This window comes from Sciurus vulgaris, assembly GCF_902686455.1.
Source record: "Sciurus vulgaris genome assembly, chromosome: 5".
In the NCBI taxonomy this organism is placed as follows: domain Eukaryota; kingdom Metazoa; phylum Chordata; class Mammalia; order Rodentia; family Sciuridae; genus Sciurus; species Sciurus vulgaris.
This window is the reverse complement of record NC_136465.1, coordinates 156,794,846-156,813,088: the sequence shown is the minus strand read 5'-3', so window position 1 is coordinate 156,813,088 and position 18,243 is coordinate 156,794,846. Positions and strand designations below refer to the sequence as shown.

The 18,243-nt window shown below is 37.2% G+C and overlaps 1 protein-coding gene across 1 annotated transcript in view; it reads right to left on the bottom strand.

Annotated features, from left to right (window-relative positions):
- CFAP54 (cilia and flagella associated protein 54) overlaps positions 1 to 18,243 on the bottom strand; it is a gene marked incomplete at its 5' end in the record, with an annotated part of 326,512 nt that overhangs the window by 269,803 nt on the left and 38,466 nt on the right. Inside the window, 5 exon segments of the mRNA XM_079142877.1 lie at positions 444 to 594; positions 1,753 to 1,887; positions 9,278 to 9,363; positions 10,145 to 10,310; positions 10,398 to 10,579. Of these exon segments, the coding sequence (XP_078999003.1) occupies positions 444 to 594; positions 1,753 to 1,887; positions 9,278 to 9,363; positions 10,145 to 10,310; positions 10,398 to 10,579 (720 nt within the window).

The following is an 18,243-nucleotide window of genomic DNA, read 5'->3' as shown; positions in this document are numbered from 1 at the left end:
TATACAGAACTCATTTAACTCCCCACTTCAGGGAACATGGCGGGGGCAACCAAACAATGCTCTCCCCCTTCAAGAAGCTTCGCTTTCTAGAGAAGTGGGAGAACAGAAAACAAGAAAGGGGATAAAAGGGAAAAGAGAAATAAAAAAAGAATGAGATGGAAGAAAAGTAGGTGGTAGTTAGGAATGGAGAAGGGAAAGATATGAGTGAGGAGAAGGCAGAAGGGTTTTGTCTGCCATTCAACCAGAGAGCATAACCTTTTCTTTACATGCACTTGATTAAATCTACATCATTACCTATCTCAGATTATAAATCATCAATGCAGTACAATACTGACATGCCTAGTTTCCACTAACAGAAGTTATCCTGAGTTCTAATTTTTGCTTGTATATTTATATTTGGATGTGTATAAATTAATAACCTCATCTTCCATCCAGTATTTTACCTGGATATTTTTTAAATTTTCTCCTTGGGTTTCCTAAAGACTCTAATATTTCACTTAATCGTAATGTGACCTCTGCCACCACCACAATGTCAATGTCTTCCAATTTATAGTTGTGAATCACTTCATTTATCTGCCACAGAAGATAAAACCACTAAAAAGAGAAAATATACAGCAAAACCTATTAAAATATATTACATGGTAGAAATAGACATTTTTCAAAACTTAGTATTTCTTTGAAATCACTATCTTCTAAGTATAAAGAAACATTATGTAGACCTCCTTATTAATACTTCTTAATTACAAATAATATAGTGATCCTAAAAACATAATATCTAATAATAAACCCATATAAATTGATAAAGATTCACTGTGTACAGTCTGCATATATATAGGTATAATGGCAAATTTATGATGTTATTTTTATATATCACAAAATATTATCTATATCCTCAAAATTCTTTTTCTCCCTTCAAGGCAGCCAGCCTTGTGATCAAGATCAAAGTCCTTCGAATTAGTGGGGGATAAGCAGGTGTTTCAGGTTCTACTCTAGATGCCTTAGAAATCGACTTTCATGCCTATATCCCCAGAGCTTAGCATACAAAACCAACCATACTCTTTGGAACCTAAAATGATAAAACAATATTTATAAACCTACATCATTGCCTGAAAGAGCACATGATAATTAAAAAAAAAAAACACACATCTATGCATCTTAACATAGCTAATCTTAGGAGGCTCAGAATCACTAGAGCTAAAATATTTATTACCAAAATATTTTCTCTTAAATTTCCAGTTTATACTATTCAAATGCTCAGCTTTATTCTTACCATAAAATAAACAGCTCTTTTAAACAGTCTAAAAATAGGATTTCAGGAAGAATACATGAAACTCCTATTTGTATTTTCTATTATTAATCTTCTTAATAATTTGTCCAATCTTCTGTGTCCTTAGACATTCTACATTTATTCCTCCCTTTAAAACCAAAACCTCCCAGGGCTGGGGAGATAGCTCAGTTGGTAGAGTGCTTGCCTCGCAAGCACAAGGCCCTGGGTTCAATCCCCAGCACTGCAAAAAAAAAAAAAAAACTGAAACCTCCCCCACTCCCCAAAACTGGGACAGAGGGTTCAGGAACACGCATTAAAGGAAAGGCTCACTCATCACTACAAAGAACATCTTCCTAATGCATTCACCTGCAAATGATTGTAGTTACCAGGGGCATAAAATAGTGAAATTCTAGATTTGAAATATATATTGTGACTTGATTCAACAATAACAAAAAGACATCTGAAGGGAAACAAAAAAGGAATACTTTATTACTGCTGATTTTCTGGGTGAATTTTGCATAGTCATATCTGGACGTACTGATCCTCTGAATTCCAAATTTGCATTTCTGCCACAGGAACATTATCATGTCCACAACGATTTCTTTATCAGGCTTAACATCCTGAAAGCAAAAGTGATAAAGTAAATGAATAAGGATAATAAGTTCCATATATACAAAATTACCAAGGGCCAGGTAACACTCCATGAGTTTTATCTATGTATTGACTCATTTAACCTCATACCAACCCAATAAACTGAGTGTCATTACTATCTCCCTCACCTTACAGATGAGTAAACTGAAACAAAAGGAGATGAAGTGATTTTTCCAAAAACGAAATTACCAGAAATAATAAGCAGATCAAAGGATCTCAAACCCAACTAGTCTACCATGAATCCTGGCTCTTAACCAAGGTTTATGCTACTTCGGTCTCTCTAAAAATAAAAGTACCAAACACTTTAGGCAAGAATGTAAATCAGTAAGTTCCATCCCATTTTGAAACATTTATATTTTAAGAATCTTGCCCCCTTCCCCGCCCCCCGCAGATGGATCTTGGTGCACCAAGGGCACCCACACTGCAGCTCCCCAGACTCTTTGGGGGCTGGTGCAGATATTTTAAATTATCCCTGAGGGTGTGGCCACCATCATTGGAGGGGCAGCTCCCTTCTTGAGACACCTACAGGAGACTGGAGGCCCTTTGAAAAGTACCACACTTGCATAGCGATACTGAGGACTGGGAGGTTTGAATGGTGGTTAACTGTGAAACATAGATTCTTTTTTGTTTTGTTTTTAATTTTTAATTTTCTTCTTTTTTTCCTCACTCTATTTTCCTTTTACTTACCTATTCCCTTGGAGTCTCTTTCTTCCTTTTCTCATGATAAAGACCAACTTCTTTTGAACCACTTTCACTCTTCCCTTGATCAGGTACCTTTATTTACTCACTTACATCCTACACCCCTCCCCATCCTTTTCATCCACCACTAGAAACACTGTAGATAATAATCAAACTTATCCTGTTTATTACAATAGTGTTAAAGTCTCTATACGGGCTATCTTGTGCATATAGTTTATATTGGGTGCTGCTAATATTGATCTCCCTCTCAAAGGAGAAGTACAGGAAACCTGCAGGATCACAAGAAGCCTACAGGGGGGAAACTGCAGTACCTCAGATCTTCACTGCTAGAAGGGAATATACAGAAACAATACAAAAGAACAGGGGAAGAAAGTATTCCTAACAAGCCAAGATGCTATTTTGATGGAAACCAATGACAGCATGGCAGTAGAAATGACATAAAAAGAGTTTGGAATCTGAATAATTAAAATGATCCACAAAGCAAAAGATGAGATAAGAGAACAAATGCAGGCAATGCATGATCACTCCAATAAACAGTTAAAAAAGCAAATGCAGGAAGCAAATAGCACTTCAATAAAGAGATGTAGAGTCTGAAAAAAAAAAACAGAAATACTTGAAATGAAAGAAACAATAAACCAAATTAAAAACTCAACAGAAAGCATTACAAACAGAATAAACATCATGGAAGACAGAATCACAGACAATGAAGACAAAATATTTAATCTTGAAAAGAAAGTTGACCAAACTGAGAAGATGGTAAGAAATCATGGACAGAATCTCCAGGAATTGTGGGATATCATGAAAAGACCAAACTTAAGAATTATTGGAATTGAGGAAGGCACAGAGATACAAACCAAAGGAATGAACAACCTGTTCAATGAAATAATATCAGAAAATTTCCCAAACCTAAAAAATGAAATGAAAAATCAAATACAAGAGGTTTATAGAATATCAAGTGCACAAAATTACAACAGACCCACACCAAAGCATATTATAATGAAAATACCTCACATACAAAATAAAGATAGGATTGTAAAGGCTGTAAGAGAAAAGTGTCAGATACTTATAAGGGGAAACCAATACAGATATCAGCAGATTTCTCAGTGCAGACACTAAAAGCAAGAAAGTCCTGGAACAACATATTTCAAGCTCTGAAAGAATATGGATGCCAACCAAAAATCTTATACCCCGCAAAAATAACCTTCAGATTTGAGGATGAAATAAAATCTTTCCATGATAAACAAAAGTTAAAAGAATTTACAAATAGAAAGCCTGCACTACAGAACACACTCAGCAAAATATTTCATGAGGAGGAAGTAAAAAACAACAACACAAGTCAGCAAAGGGAGAAACTACCATAAAGGAAAAGTCAATCAAAGGAGAAACCAAGTCAAGTTAAAACCCAAAAATAAGCCAAAATGACCAAGAATACAAATCATATCACAATAATAACCCTGAATGTTAATGGCATAAACTCATTAATCAAAAGATATAGACTGGCAGATTGAATTAAAAAGAAAGACACAACAATATGCTGCCTTCAATAGACTCATCTCATGGAAAAAGACATCTGCAGGATAAAAGTGAAAGGATAGGGAAAAATGTACCATGCACATGGACTCAGTAAAAAAGCAGGGGTCTCCATCCTCCTATCAGATAAAGTGAACTTCAAACCTAAGTTAGTCAGAAGGGATAAAGAAGGACATTTCATACTGTTCCAGGGAACCATAAACCAGCAGGACATAACAATTTTGAATATTTATGCCCCAAACAATGGAGCATCTATGTACATCAAACAAACCCTTCTCAATTTTAAGAATCAAATAGACCAAAACACAATAATAGTGGTTGCTTTATCTCACTGCTCTCACCACTGGATAGATCCTCCAAATAAAAACTGAACAAAGAAACTACAGAATTAAATAATACAATCAATGATATAGACTTAATGGACATATACAGAGTATGTCATACATCATTGCGAAAATATACTTTCTTCTCAGCAACTCATAGATCCTTCTCCAAAATAGACCATATGCTATGCCACAAAGAAACCATTAGTAAATACAAAAAAATAGAGAGTCTACCTTGTATTCTGTCAGACCATAATGAACTGCAATTAGAAATCAATGATAAAATATAAAACAAAAACTACTACTATACCTGGAGACTAAATAATGTGCTATTGAATGATGCATGCATAGAAGAAGACATCAGGGAAGAAGTAAAAAAAATTCTTAGAGGGAAACGAGAACAATGACACAACATATCAAAATCTCTGGGACACTCTGAAAGCAGTACTAAGAGGAAAGTTCATTGCATCGAGTTTGTACTTTAAAAAAAAATAAAAAATCAACAATGACCTAAAATTGCATCTCAACGCTCTAGAAAAACCAGAACAGATCAACACCAAAAATAGTAGAAGACAGAAAATAATTAAAATTAGAGCTGAAATCATCAAAATTGAAATAAGAGAAACAATTCAAAAAATTGACAAAACAAAAAGCTGGTTCTTTGAAAAAGTAAGTAAAATAGATAAAACCTTAGCCACACTAACGAACAGAAGGAGAGAGAAAATTCAAATTACTAGGATTCCTGAAGAAAAAGGAAATATCATGACAGACACTATTGAAATACATAATTAGAAGCTACTTTGAAAATCAATACTCCAACAAAATAGAAAGTATTGAAGACATTGACAAATTTTTGGAGACTTAAGATTCTCCCAAACTGAATCAGGAAGATGTACACAATTTAAATAGATAATTTCAAGCACCAAAATAGAAGAAGCCATCAAAAGCCTACCAACCAAGAAAAGTCCAGGAACAGATGGATTCTCAGCCAAATTCTACAAGACCTTTAAAGAAGAATTAATACCAATATTTCTCAAAGTATTCCAGGAAAGAGAAAAGGAGGGAACCCTTCCAAACTCATTCTATGAAGCTAGTATCACTCTGATACCAAAACCAGACAAAGACACATCAAGGAAAGAAAACTTTAGAACAATATCTCTGATGAACATAGATGCAAAAATCCTTAACAAAATTCCAGCAAATTGCATTCAAAAAACATATTAAAAAGATAGTGCACCATGATCAAGTGGGGTTTATCCCAGGTTTAACATCCATAAATCAATAAATATAATCCATCACATCAATAGATTTAAGGTTAAGAATCATAAGATTGTTTCAATAGATGCTAAGAAAGCATTTGATAAAATACAGCACCGATTCATGTTCAAAATACTAGAAAAAATAGGAATAGTAGGAACATACCACAACTTTGTAAAGGCTATCTATGCTAAGCCCACAGCCAACATCATTCTAAATGGAGAAAATCTGAAAGCATTCCCTCTAAAAACTGGAACAAGACAGGGATGCCCTCTTTCACCACTTCTATTCAACATCGTCCTTGAAACACTTTCCAAAGCAATTAGACAGACCAAAGAAATTAAAGGGATATGAATAGGAAAAAAAGAACTCAAGCTGTCACTATTTGCTGATGACATGATTCTGTATTTACAGGATCCACAAAATTCCACTAGAAAACTTCTAGAACTAATAAATGAATTCAGCAAAGTAGCAGGATATAAAATCAATATGCAGAAATCTAATGCATTTCTATTCATAAGTGATGAATCCTCTGAAAGAGAAATTAGGAAACCACTCCATTCACAATAGCCTCAAAAATATAAAATAAAATACTTGGGAATCAATCTAACAAAAGAGGTGAAAGACCTCTACAATGAAAACTACAGAACACTAAAGAAATTGAAGAAAACTTTAGAAGATGAAAAGAACTCCCATGTTCTTGGATAGGCAGAATTAATATTGTCAAAATGTCCATTCTACCAAAGGCGCTATACAGATTCAATGCAATTTCAATTAAAATCCCAATGACATTCCTCATAGAAATAGAGAAATCAATCATGAACTTCATCTGGAAGATTAAGAAACTTCAAATAGCCAAAACACCTGAGCAGGAAAAGTGAAGCAGGAGGTATCACAATACCAGACATTAAACTATACTACAGAGCAATAGTAACAAAAACGGCATGGTATTGACACCAAAATAGACATGCAGACCAATGGTACAGAATAGAAGACACAGAGACAAACTCACATAAATACTGTTATCTCATACTTGACAAAGGAGCCAAAACCATACAATGGAGAAAAGATAGCCTGTTCAACAAATGGTGCTGGCAAAACTGGAAATCCATATGCAGTGAAATGAAATTAAGCCTCTATCTCTCACCCTGCACAAAACTCAACTCAAAATGGATCAAGGATCTAGGAATTAGACCTGAGACTCTGAACAAATAGAATACAAAGTAGGTCCAAATCATCATGTTGGCTTAGGATCAGACTTCCTAAACAAGACTCCCAAAGCACAAGAAATCAAAGCAAGAATCAATAAATGGGATGAACTCAAACTAAAATGATTTTTCTCAGCAAAAGATACAATCAATAATGTAAAAAAAAAAAAAGAGCCTATGGAGTGGGAGAAAATATTTTCCACAAACACTTCAAATAGAGCACTAATCTCCAAAATTTATAAAGAACTTATAAAACTTTACACCAAAAATACAAAGGACCCAATCAATAAATGGATCAAGGAACTAGACAGACACTTTACAAAAGAAGACATACAGGCAATTAATAAATATATGAAAAAGTGTTCAACATCTCTAGTAATTAGAGAAATGTAAATTAAAACAACTCTAAAATTTCATCTTACTCCAATTAGAATGGCTATTTTCAGGAACACAAACAATAGTAGATGTTGGCGTGGATGTGGGGAAAATGGCACACTTTTACATTGCTGGTGGACTTACAAATTGGTGCAGCCACTCTGGAAAGCAGTATGGAGATTCCTCCGAAAACTTGGAATGGACCCACCATTTGACCCAGTTATCCCACTCTTTGGTTTATACCAAAAGGACTTAAAATTAGCATACTACAATGATGCAGACACATCAATGTTCATAGCTGCTCAATTCACAATAGCTATATTAGTGAACCAACTGAGATGCCCTTCAACAGATGAATGGATAAAGAAACTGTGGTATATATACAATGGAATATTATTCAGTCATAAAGAAGAATAATATTATGGCATTTGCAGATAAATGAATGGAGTTGGAGAATATCATGCTAAGTGAAATAAGCCAATCCCAAAAAATCAAAGACTGAAATGTTTTCCCTGATAAGTAGTTGATGACACAAAATGGTGGGAGGTAAGAATGGAGGACTTTAGATTACATAGAGGGGAAATGATAGGGCGGGGGTATGAAAAATGGTGGAATCAGACAGACATCATTACCTTATGTATGTGTATGATTATACAAATGGTATGAGTCTACATTGTGCACAACCATAGAAATGAAATAATGTACCCCATTTGTGTACAATGAGTCAAAATTCAGACTGTAAAAAATTAAAATCTAAATAAAAATAATAATTACAAAAAAGTTAAAAAAAATCTTGTATTCAAATAATAAAGAATGGGGACACTAGTAATCTGAGAGAGAAAGGGGTTGAGGTAAAGGATATAGACAAGGACTAGGAAAAACTGAACAGAATTTCATACTGGGTTTCAATAGGTGATCCTTGCAAATCAAAGTTACGGGGTTCTTTTCAAAAGAAAACCAAAGTTACTTGGTATATCTAAACTTGAAAGTTTATGATTTAAAAGTGTCGAACTCTGAGCTCCTTTGAGGCAGCTCTAGGACTTTGTTTGATATATATCACACTGCAGTACAATGCTTGGGAATGCAAGAGTTAGAATATCAGTAAATGTTTACTGAATTGAATTGAGCTGAACTAAGACATAATTTTTTTTTTAAAAAAATGGAAGTTCCTTACCCTTTTAAGCCTCTATTGTTATTTTTTTGTTTAGTCCTTCCACTATAATAACATTTTCTGCCAAATACTTTCCTTTCAAAAATTGAGTACTTGTCACATGTTATAACATATTCTAATAAACCAGAAGAAAAGGGAAATACTTTAACAGCAGAACTTCTCACATCCCTTACTATGTTTCACTTCCCTGGGCAAAAGTTTAATACAATGCTCTGTAATTGTGGGTTTCAAACTTAATTTTATAACAATAAGACCAAGTTTTCAAACAAAATTCCATCAGAATCCCAATATTATAAACAAAACATAAAAACAGGTTAGGGTGCCACTACTCAAATTTGGACTTCTGAGAACTTCAGAGAAGCCCTGGGGATTCCCAGAATTCAGACTGAAAACCAGTTCTGTAGTAGTTGTACCTGCACATTCATTCCCATGCACAGGACATTTCTAAAGGCAGACCATTAGGTGCACAGCAACTCCCAGCAATTACCAGGCTTTGTCAGGGACAAAAGAGCCACTTTTCACCAAGCATATTAGCTCTTTCTTATAATCACTGCCCTATTTCTTTCGTCATTAGAAACATGGCTGGCCTTGGGATTTCTCAATGAGGAACAGAATAACACCCAAATTCTTCATTTTCAATAATAAAAAGAAACTTAAAATTACAAATCATAGTCTAACTTGAGGGTTAGATAATATATAATTTTAGATGCAAATCCTATGAAATTTTAAACCTGGTCTTAGGTTAGGCATAACCTTGTTTCACATTATTAAAAGTTACTCCAAAGAGGTGATTCACCTGGGGAGAGTTACAGACACAGATGTACAGGATAGCTGCCAAGTGAAAAATATCTTCTGAAAATCCATAATTCCTCACATAAGAATCTGCATTCGAAAAACCAAAGAAAACAAAAAAGTCAATCATAAAACTTCAAATGTGAAAAAACAGAGAATCACAGAAATTCTTAAAAAAAAAATGACCTAAATGATATCTGGACAAATACCATGTCAATAAGATAATTTAAATGCTTGTATATCAAAATGAATTGAAGCAGATCTAATCCAATTCAAATAACTATTACTACTATTAAACCACCATGTATGTCGTCTATGTCCAAAGAGAAACTGAAGAGGCTTACAATATTACAATACATATAAAATGGGCAGCTGAAGAAAAATAATCAAAGTATCTATTCAGAAACCACTAGAAGAAAAAAAAGGGGATACCAATGATTCACTGCAACTGAGCAACCATGCAATGCCTTAAGAACATGGGAAGATAAACAATGAAATTAAATAATTCTCTTGGTCTGAACAGTAGCCCAGATTTTCAATTACATTAACAATAACTTTTTTTAAGTTATTTAAGTGCTAGAATGGGAAGTACTGCAAGCTGGAGAGAGGGGAGACCATAAACCTTCCCTTACTAAAGTGACCCAGTTCCTTTGCCCTTTGATTTACATCCCTGCTGGCCTCTCACTTCAGCAAGTCAGAAGCTAAGAACAGCCTCATTCACTGCCTCAAAACTGTCACCAGAATGGTATCACCCCACAAACTCTTCCCTCAGGGGCTTTGAACCTCCTGTTCCCTCTACCTTGAGAGAATTTTCTAGAAAGGGCATATTTTATCCAACAAAACTAAATTTTTCAGAAATACAAATACTCACCATGAGAAGCAATTTGCTTTAAATAAATTCGAGTTGACTCTCCTTCTTTATAATTGTCCAAAGGGATTATCAGACCTTTGTTTCTCTTCAGGTTGATTAGTGGTTCTATTGCAATCAGAAGAGTTAAATCCTTCTCTGCTTTCTTTGATTCTGGATCATCCTGCCTCTTAGAGAAGAACATCCCACAGGTTAAACAGCAATCCAATGTCATTTTAACAAAACAAAAACAAATGGATGGTTTTGTATATATTACCTGGAGAAAATAAATAAGCTGCATAGCTGAAGATTCAAATAAACTCCATTCTTCATAAGTAAATGCTAATTTTATAAATTTTACAGCAGCTTCCAGAGAAATAACATTTGCTCTTTCTATCAAAAGTTCCAAAAGAGAGGTGTTGGGAAAACCAAGCATTCCACTTGGAGCAATACTTGACACTAGAAAAGGAAAGAGAGAGGTTTGAAAAGCACCAGTACAAAGATATATTGTCTAAACATTAGACATCAGACACAGCCAAGCACTAGGAAACAATGGAAAGAAAAGGACATAATCCCTATGTTCACTGAGTTTACACTCTAGAGGCACAAACAAGAAACCTAAGTGGGCAAAAACAGGCTGCTGCAGAGACAATCAGGAAGAGCAACCAACACAGTCTTGGTGGGGAAGTCTACCCAGAAGGAGTATAGAATCACAAACAAAATTAGCAATAGTGGACTAGCCACCTGGGCAGCTAGGTGTTGACTGGAAACTCAAGAAAGAGATGTTTAATTGGCATATATAGCTTGTAGAATCACCATTACACACTCATAGTAAATGGTAGGGCAGTCAACTACAGTAACAAAACCACCAAGAGTGAAGAAGAAAAGCACTGAAAAGTGACCCTGGAATAAGCAATAAGGATGTCCAGGACATACTCGGTAGTGTTGGGGACAGAAGCTTTCCTGGCATATAAATTTCAAGGAAAGAATTTGGAACAGTGAAAATATCCAATCCTTCAATAAACCTAACTGTACCAAGGAGAAGACATGTAGGGAGGAAGACTGAATGAGACACGAGATAAAGTGACTGTCCAGAAGGATACAATTTCCAGACAAAGAGGAAGAGGAGGAGGAAACTCCCTTCCTTGGAAAGGAAGATGAAGATGAAGATGGAGGCATTAGGGTTTAAGCAAAGGGAGGCGAGGAAATTCTCACCAAGAACTTGTATTTTTCTTGTTAAGAGATGAGCCCTAACTGGCACCAGACGCTCCCTGCCTTCAGATGAGTGCACAGACACACACCACACACACACACCACACACATACAACCACACACATGCCATACCATAGACACAGCACACATACACACAACCACACAACATAAACACACTACACATGCAACACACCTGCCACACCACACACACACAATGCACAACATACATACACCACACACAAATGACAGTACAAACACACCACTCAAATATAACCACACACAGAATGATGCCACTTTACAAACAACACATACATGAACTATGCATTACACACATGCCACACACAACACACATATGCATGACACACTCCATACCCATACACATGCACACCACACACACACTACACACATCAAGACAACACACTCTGCACACATACCATACTGTTGAGGATGTTAAGAAACTGAATCAGGAGACAAAAGTAGTAGTAGTTACTTTCCAGGTTGCTCTGTGGCTTGAAACTAGAAAGTAGGTAGGCAGCTTCTTAGTAAGGTGGGTGGGGAAAAATAATTTTATGGGAAATTAATACTGGACATTCAAAGCAGTTCAGGGACTCAGGAGGTTGGACATAATAAAATAAAGAAGAAATCTTAATTCTCTGAAGGCGAAGTGGAAGGATAAGGGAATACAGGGAACCTGAGTTTTGAGGAGGCCAATGGTGTGTCCTGGTACAGAGAGATCAGTGATCAAAGACACCGCCAACCTGACCCAGAGGGTGTGCTGCACAATATCCTCACGTGGGAAAGATGCACGCCTCTCCCCCTGCCTGTGGAGAGCCAAGGAAGGTACCATCTTGCAGCTGCACTGCAGGGACCAGCAGCTATGGGAGATGAGTCCTGGGTTCAAATACAGGCCTGGCAGATGCCAGCTGCATATCATACAGCATACCTAGGAGACCAGGAGAAATTCAGACGCAGAAAGGGTTTTACGTAGGGTAATACGGGTCATGGAAACCCACCCAAGGCCCTCCTACCCCTTGAGTCTGGAGGTTCGCAGGGCCCACTGGGAAGACCAAGCCTGGCCAGGAATTCAAATGGGTGGGGGCTGGTGTAACTGAGTTTAGGGACTAAAACTCGGGAGACCAGGAAAGGCAGGGTCCACAGGTGACCGAGGAGGTGAAGGATTTGCTCCTCCAGCATGTTAAGTGGAACTCAGGAGAGATACTGGGCTGAAGTCTACCAGCATGGAAAAGCAGCTGCTGGGTACTGGAGGCACACTAATCACCACTCAACCAAGCACCTGGGGCCTACCTAGACCTAAACCCCACCTCCAGGAGCTCTGCCTGTGGGAGCTCCTCTCACAGAACTCCACAGCAACCACACAGCAGACATCACTCTCCAGTCCACCCTACACACTGCCAAGAAGGGAAGAAGCTGAGAATGTTTAAACTACAATTGGCATCCTGAGGAACAACACAAACAGGGAAGAGTATAACAGTCTGCACCCACTGCTCTTGTGCACACTATATGCCTCAAAAAGAAATGGAAAGAAATATATTTGGGAGTAGACAACAAATATATATTCTCTTTGACAATTTTTGACTGCAACAAAAACAATTCCTTCATTTGCACTGAGAACTATTTTTCTCTTCTCTTTTTTTTCTGCTTAATTGTGAGCTGAATGTTTCATGGACACATACATATACGTCCCTTTGTTCTCATTTCTAGCATATTTTGAAAGTAATTATTTTTCATGGCTCAGTCTTTTGAGGGTGTGGATGTTTAATTACTATATTTTGGTTTTTTAAGTTTTGGATTTTTTTCATTTGCCTGTTTCCCTTGACTTATTTTCTCTCCTTTCTTCTGCTAACAGCCAAACTCTATTATTCTCTCTTTCACTCTTCCTTTAATTTTTAATTTAATTTTATGTCCTCCTCCCCTCATAATCATTACATCCCACATCTCTTCTGTACTCTCCCTGATCACCTTTCAAAATTGCAAACCACTTTGCAAAAATGCATTTTTCATTGTTGGCAATAGCCGTACTGATCATTTCTGTCTCTGATGACAATTAATATTGTAGATGTCAGTAGGAACTGTTTGGTTTAATGTTGCATATTGTTTGCATTAGTTGTTATTATTTATCTATCCTGAAGCTGTGAGGTACTGGAAACCTTCAGGGACACTATAGGTTCATAAGGCAGAAACTCTACTGCCTCAGATTCATACTGTTAGATGGGTAGACACAAAAAATGAAAAAGCAAGGGAATAGACCATCCCAAACAAACCAAAATACTTCAATATCAGAATCCATTTACACCACAGTGGAACGAATGTCAGAGAAGGAATTTAGAAAGTTCATAATTAAACTGATCCTTGAGGTAAAAGACAACATAAGGAGTGAAATCAAAGAGAAAATATGAGAAGTAACAACAGATCACTTTAATAAGGAAATAGAGGGCGATCCAAGATGGTGGACTAGAGGGTGACTGCATCTCCAGTCACTCCAGAACCCAGGATTCAAGAAGGGGAGGCATTGAGAGACTCAGACTAAAATAGAGCCACAGGGTGAGTCTCCCCCACTGGGTGAAGCTCAGCCTGGGCGGCAGGCCTGGATAGGGGAGGCTTATCGGAGCAGGGCAGGGCGGCTAGAGTCTTCCCCAGGTAGCCCTGCTCACTACGGCGGTGGGCTCCTCCCACACGGCCAGCTTCTCGGAGCAGGCCACCCAGTGAAAGCCTTTCTGCACAGAACCAGCTCCAAGTCCTGCCAGGGGTGAGCTCCAGCTCACAGGCAGCTTCAGGGACCAGGACAGGGCAGCCAGAGACTTCCCCAAGCAGCCCGCCTCCCTCCGGCGGGAGGCACCTTTCAAAGCTAGCTCCTAGGAGCAGACCGCCCAGTGAGAGCCTTTCTACACAGAACCAGCCACAAGTCCTGGAGCCAGCGGAGAGCTCCAACGCACAGGCAGCCTCTTGGACCAGGGTAGGACAGCCAGAGATTCTCCAGGCGGCCCTGCCCCCTCCGGCCACAGGCTCTTCCCACGGGGTGATCCAAGATGGCAGACTAGAGGGTGACTGCATCTCCAGTCACTCCAGAACCCAGGATTCAAGAAGGGGAGGCATTGAGAGACTCGGACTAAAATAGAGCCATGGAGTGAGTCTCCCCCACCGGGTGAAGCTCGGCCTGGGCGGCAGGCCCGGATTAGGGAAGCTTATCAGAGAAGGGCAGGGCAGCTAGAGTCTCCCCCAGGTAGCACTGCTCACTATGGTAGTGGGCTCCTCCCACACCACCAGCTTCTTAGAGCAGGCCACCCAGTGAGAGCCTTTCTGTACAGAACTAGCCTCAAGCCCTGGAACCAGTAGCGGGCTAGGGGCAGCTTTCATCAGAAGCACTGCATTATCAAGTTCCTCCAAGACTTCAGGCTACTGAAGGCTGGGAGGTGATACACTGGAAATCTATAGGGAAACTATAAGCCAATAGAAGAAATCTGCAATATCTCAGAGTTCCACTGACATCTGACCAATATGAGGAAACAAGGGAAGAAAATGTCCCAAACAAACCTAGATACTATATCAATAAAACCCAATTACAGCACAGCAGAAGAAACGTCAGAAAGAGAGTTCAGAATGTACATAATAAAACAATCAGAGAAGCAAATGAGGAGATGAAAGAGTAAGTGCAGGCATTGAAGGAGGAGATGAAAGAGCAAATGCAGGCATTAAATGATCGCACCAATCAACAGTTAAAAGAGCAAATACAGGAAGCAAAAGATCATTTCAATAAAGAGTTAGAGATACTGAAAAGGAAAAAAAAAAAAACAGAAATCCTTGAAATGAAGGAAACAATAAACCAAGTTAAAAACTCCATAGAAAGCATAACCAATAGGATAGAACACCTGGAAGACAGAACCTCAGACATTGAAGACAAAATATTTAATCTTGAAAACAAAGTTGACCAAACAGAGAAGATGGTAAGAAATCATGAACAGAATCTACAAGAATCATGGGATATCATGAAAAGGCCAAATTTAAGAATAATTGGGATTGAGGAAGGCTTAGAGAAACAAATCAAAGAAATGAACAATCTATTCAATGAAATAATATCAGAAAATTTCCCAAATATGAAGAATGAAATGGAAAACCAAGTACAAGAGGCTTATAGGACACCAGATATACAAAATTACAACAGACCCACACCAAGGCACATTATTATGAAAACACCTAACATACAAAATAAAGACAGAATTTTAAAGGCCGTGAGAGAAAAGAATCAAATTACATTCAGGGGGAAACCAATAAGAATATCAGCAGATTTTTCAATCCAGACCCTAAAGCTAGAAGGGCCTGTAACAACATTTACCAAGCCCTGAAAGAAAACAGATGCCAACCAAGAATCTTATACCCAGCAAAACTTACTTTCAGATTTGATGATGAAATAAGATCCTTCCATGATAAACAAAAGCTAAAGGAATTTACAAAAAGAAAGCTGGCATTACAGAACATTCTCAGCAAAATATTCCATGAGGAAGAGATGAAAAACAATGATGCAAATCAGCAACGGGAGGAACTAGCCTAAAGGAATAGCCAAATAAAGGAGAAACCAAATCATGTCAAAAAACAAAGATGAGTCAAATGACTGGGAATACAAATCATATCACAATAATAACCCTGAATGTTAATGGCCTGAATTCATCAATCAAAAGACATAGACTGGCAGATTGGATTAAAAAGAAAAATCCAACAATATGCTGCCTGCAAGAAACTCATCTCATAGAAAGAGATATCCATAGACTAAAGGTGAAAGGACGGGAAAAAACATACCACACACGCAGACACAGCAAAAAAGCTGGAGTATCCATCCTCATTTCAGATAATGTGGGCTTCAAGCCAAACCTAGCCAGAAGGGATAAAGAAGGACATTACATACTACTTAAGGGAAGCATAAATCAGCAAGACATAACAATCATAAACATCTATGCCCCAAACACTGGCACATCCATGTACGTCAAACAAATCATTCTCAATTCCAGAAATCAAATAGACCACAACACAATAATATTAGGCGATTTTAACACACCTCTCTCAGCACTGGATAGATCTTCCAAACACAAATTGAATAAAGAAACCATAGAGCTCAATAACACAATCAACAATTTAGACTTAACCGACTTATATAGAATATACCATCTAACAAAGAACAATACACTTTCTTCTCAGCAGCACATGGATCCTTCTCTAAAATAGACCATGTCTTATGCCACAAAGCTACTGTTAGCAAATATAAGAAGATAGAGATACTACCTTGTACTCTATCAGATCATAATGGAGTGAAATTAGAAATAAATGACAGAATAAAAAACAGAAACTTCTCCAATACCTGGAGATTAAATAATACACTATTATATGATGAATGGATAACAGAAGACATCAGGAGGGAAATAAAAAAATTCTTAGAAGTAAACAAGAACAAAGACACATCATATCAAAATCTCTGGGACACTATGAAAGCAGCACTTAGAAGAAGATTTATTTCAACAAAAGAAGTAGAAATCAACAAACAACTTAACACTACTGCTCAAAGCCCTAGAAAAAGAAGAGCAGACCAACACCAAAAGTAGTAGAAGACAGGAAATAGTTAAAATCAGAGCCGAAATCAACGAAATTGAAACAAAAGAAATAATCGGAAAAATAACAAAATAAATAGTTGGTTCTTTGAAAAATTAAACAAAATTGATAAACCCTTGGCTACACTAACAAAGAGAAAGATGGAGAAAACTCAAATTACTAAAATTCGGAATGAACAAGGAAATATCACAACAGACACGAGTGAAATACAAAACATAATTAGAAGCTATTTTGAAAATCTATACTCCAACAAAACAGAAAACCTTGAAGACATCAACAAGTTTCTAGAGACATGAATTACCTAAACTGAATGAGGAGGTCATACACAACTTAAATAAATCAATTTCAAGCAATGAAATAGAAGAGGTCATCAAAAGCCTACCAACAAAGAAAAGTCCGGGACCAGATGAGTTCTCAGCCGAGTTCTACAAAACCTTTAAAGAAGAGCTCATTCCAATACTCCTCAAATTATTCCATGAAATAGAAGAGGAGGGAACCCTCCCAAACTCATTCTATGAAGCCAATATCACCCTGATACCTAAACCAGACAGAGACACATCGAGGAAAGAAAATTTCAGACCAATATCCTTAATGAACATCGACGCAAAAATTCTCAACAAAATTTTAGCAAATCGCATACAAAAACATATTAAAAAGATAGTGCACCATGATCAAGTGGGTTTCATCCCAGGGATGCAAGGTTGGTTCAACATCAGGAAATCAATAAACGTAATTCACCATATTAATAGACTTAAAGTCAAGAATCACATGATTATTTCAATAGATGCAGAAAAAGCATTTGATAAAATACAGCACCCCTTCATGCTCAAAACACTAGAGAAAATTGGGGTAGTGGAAACATTCGTTAACATTGTAAAGGCCATCTACGCTAAGCCCATGGCCAATATCATTCTAAATGGTGAATAACTGAAAGCATTCCCCCTAAAAACTGGAACAAGGCAGGGATGCCCTCTTTCACCACTTTTATTCAAATCGTTCTTGAGACTCTAGCCAGAGTAATTAGACAAACCAAAGAAATTAAAGGGATACAAATTGGAAAAGAAGAACTCAAACTATCCCTGTTCGCTGATGACATGATTATATATTTAGAGGAACCTGGAAATTCCACCACAAAACTTTTAGAACTCATAAGTGAATTCAGTAAAGTAGCAGATTACAAGATCAATGCTCATAAATCCAACGCATTTTTATACATAAGTGATGAATCTTCAGAAAGAGAAATTAGGAAAACTACCCCATTCACAATAGCCTCGAAAAAAATAAAATACTTTCAC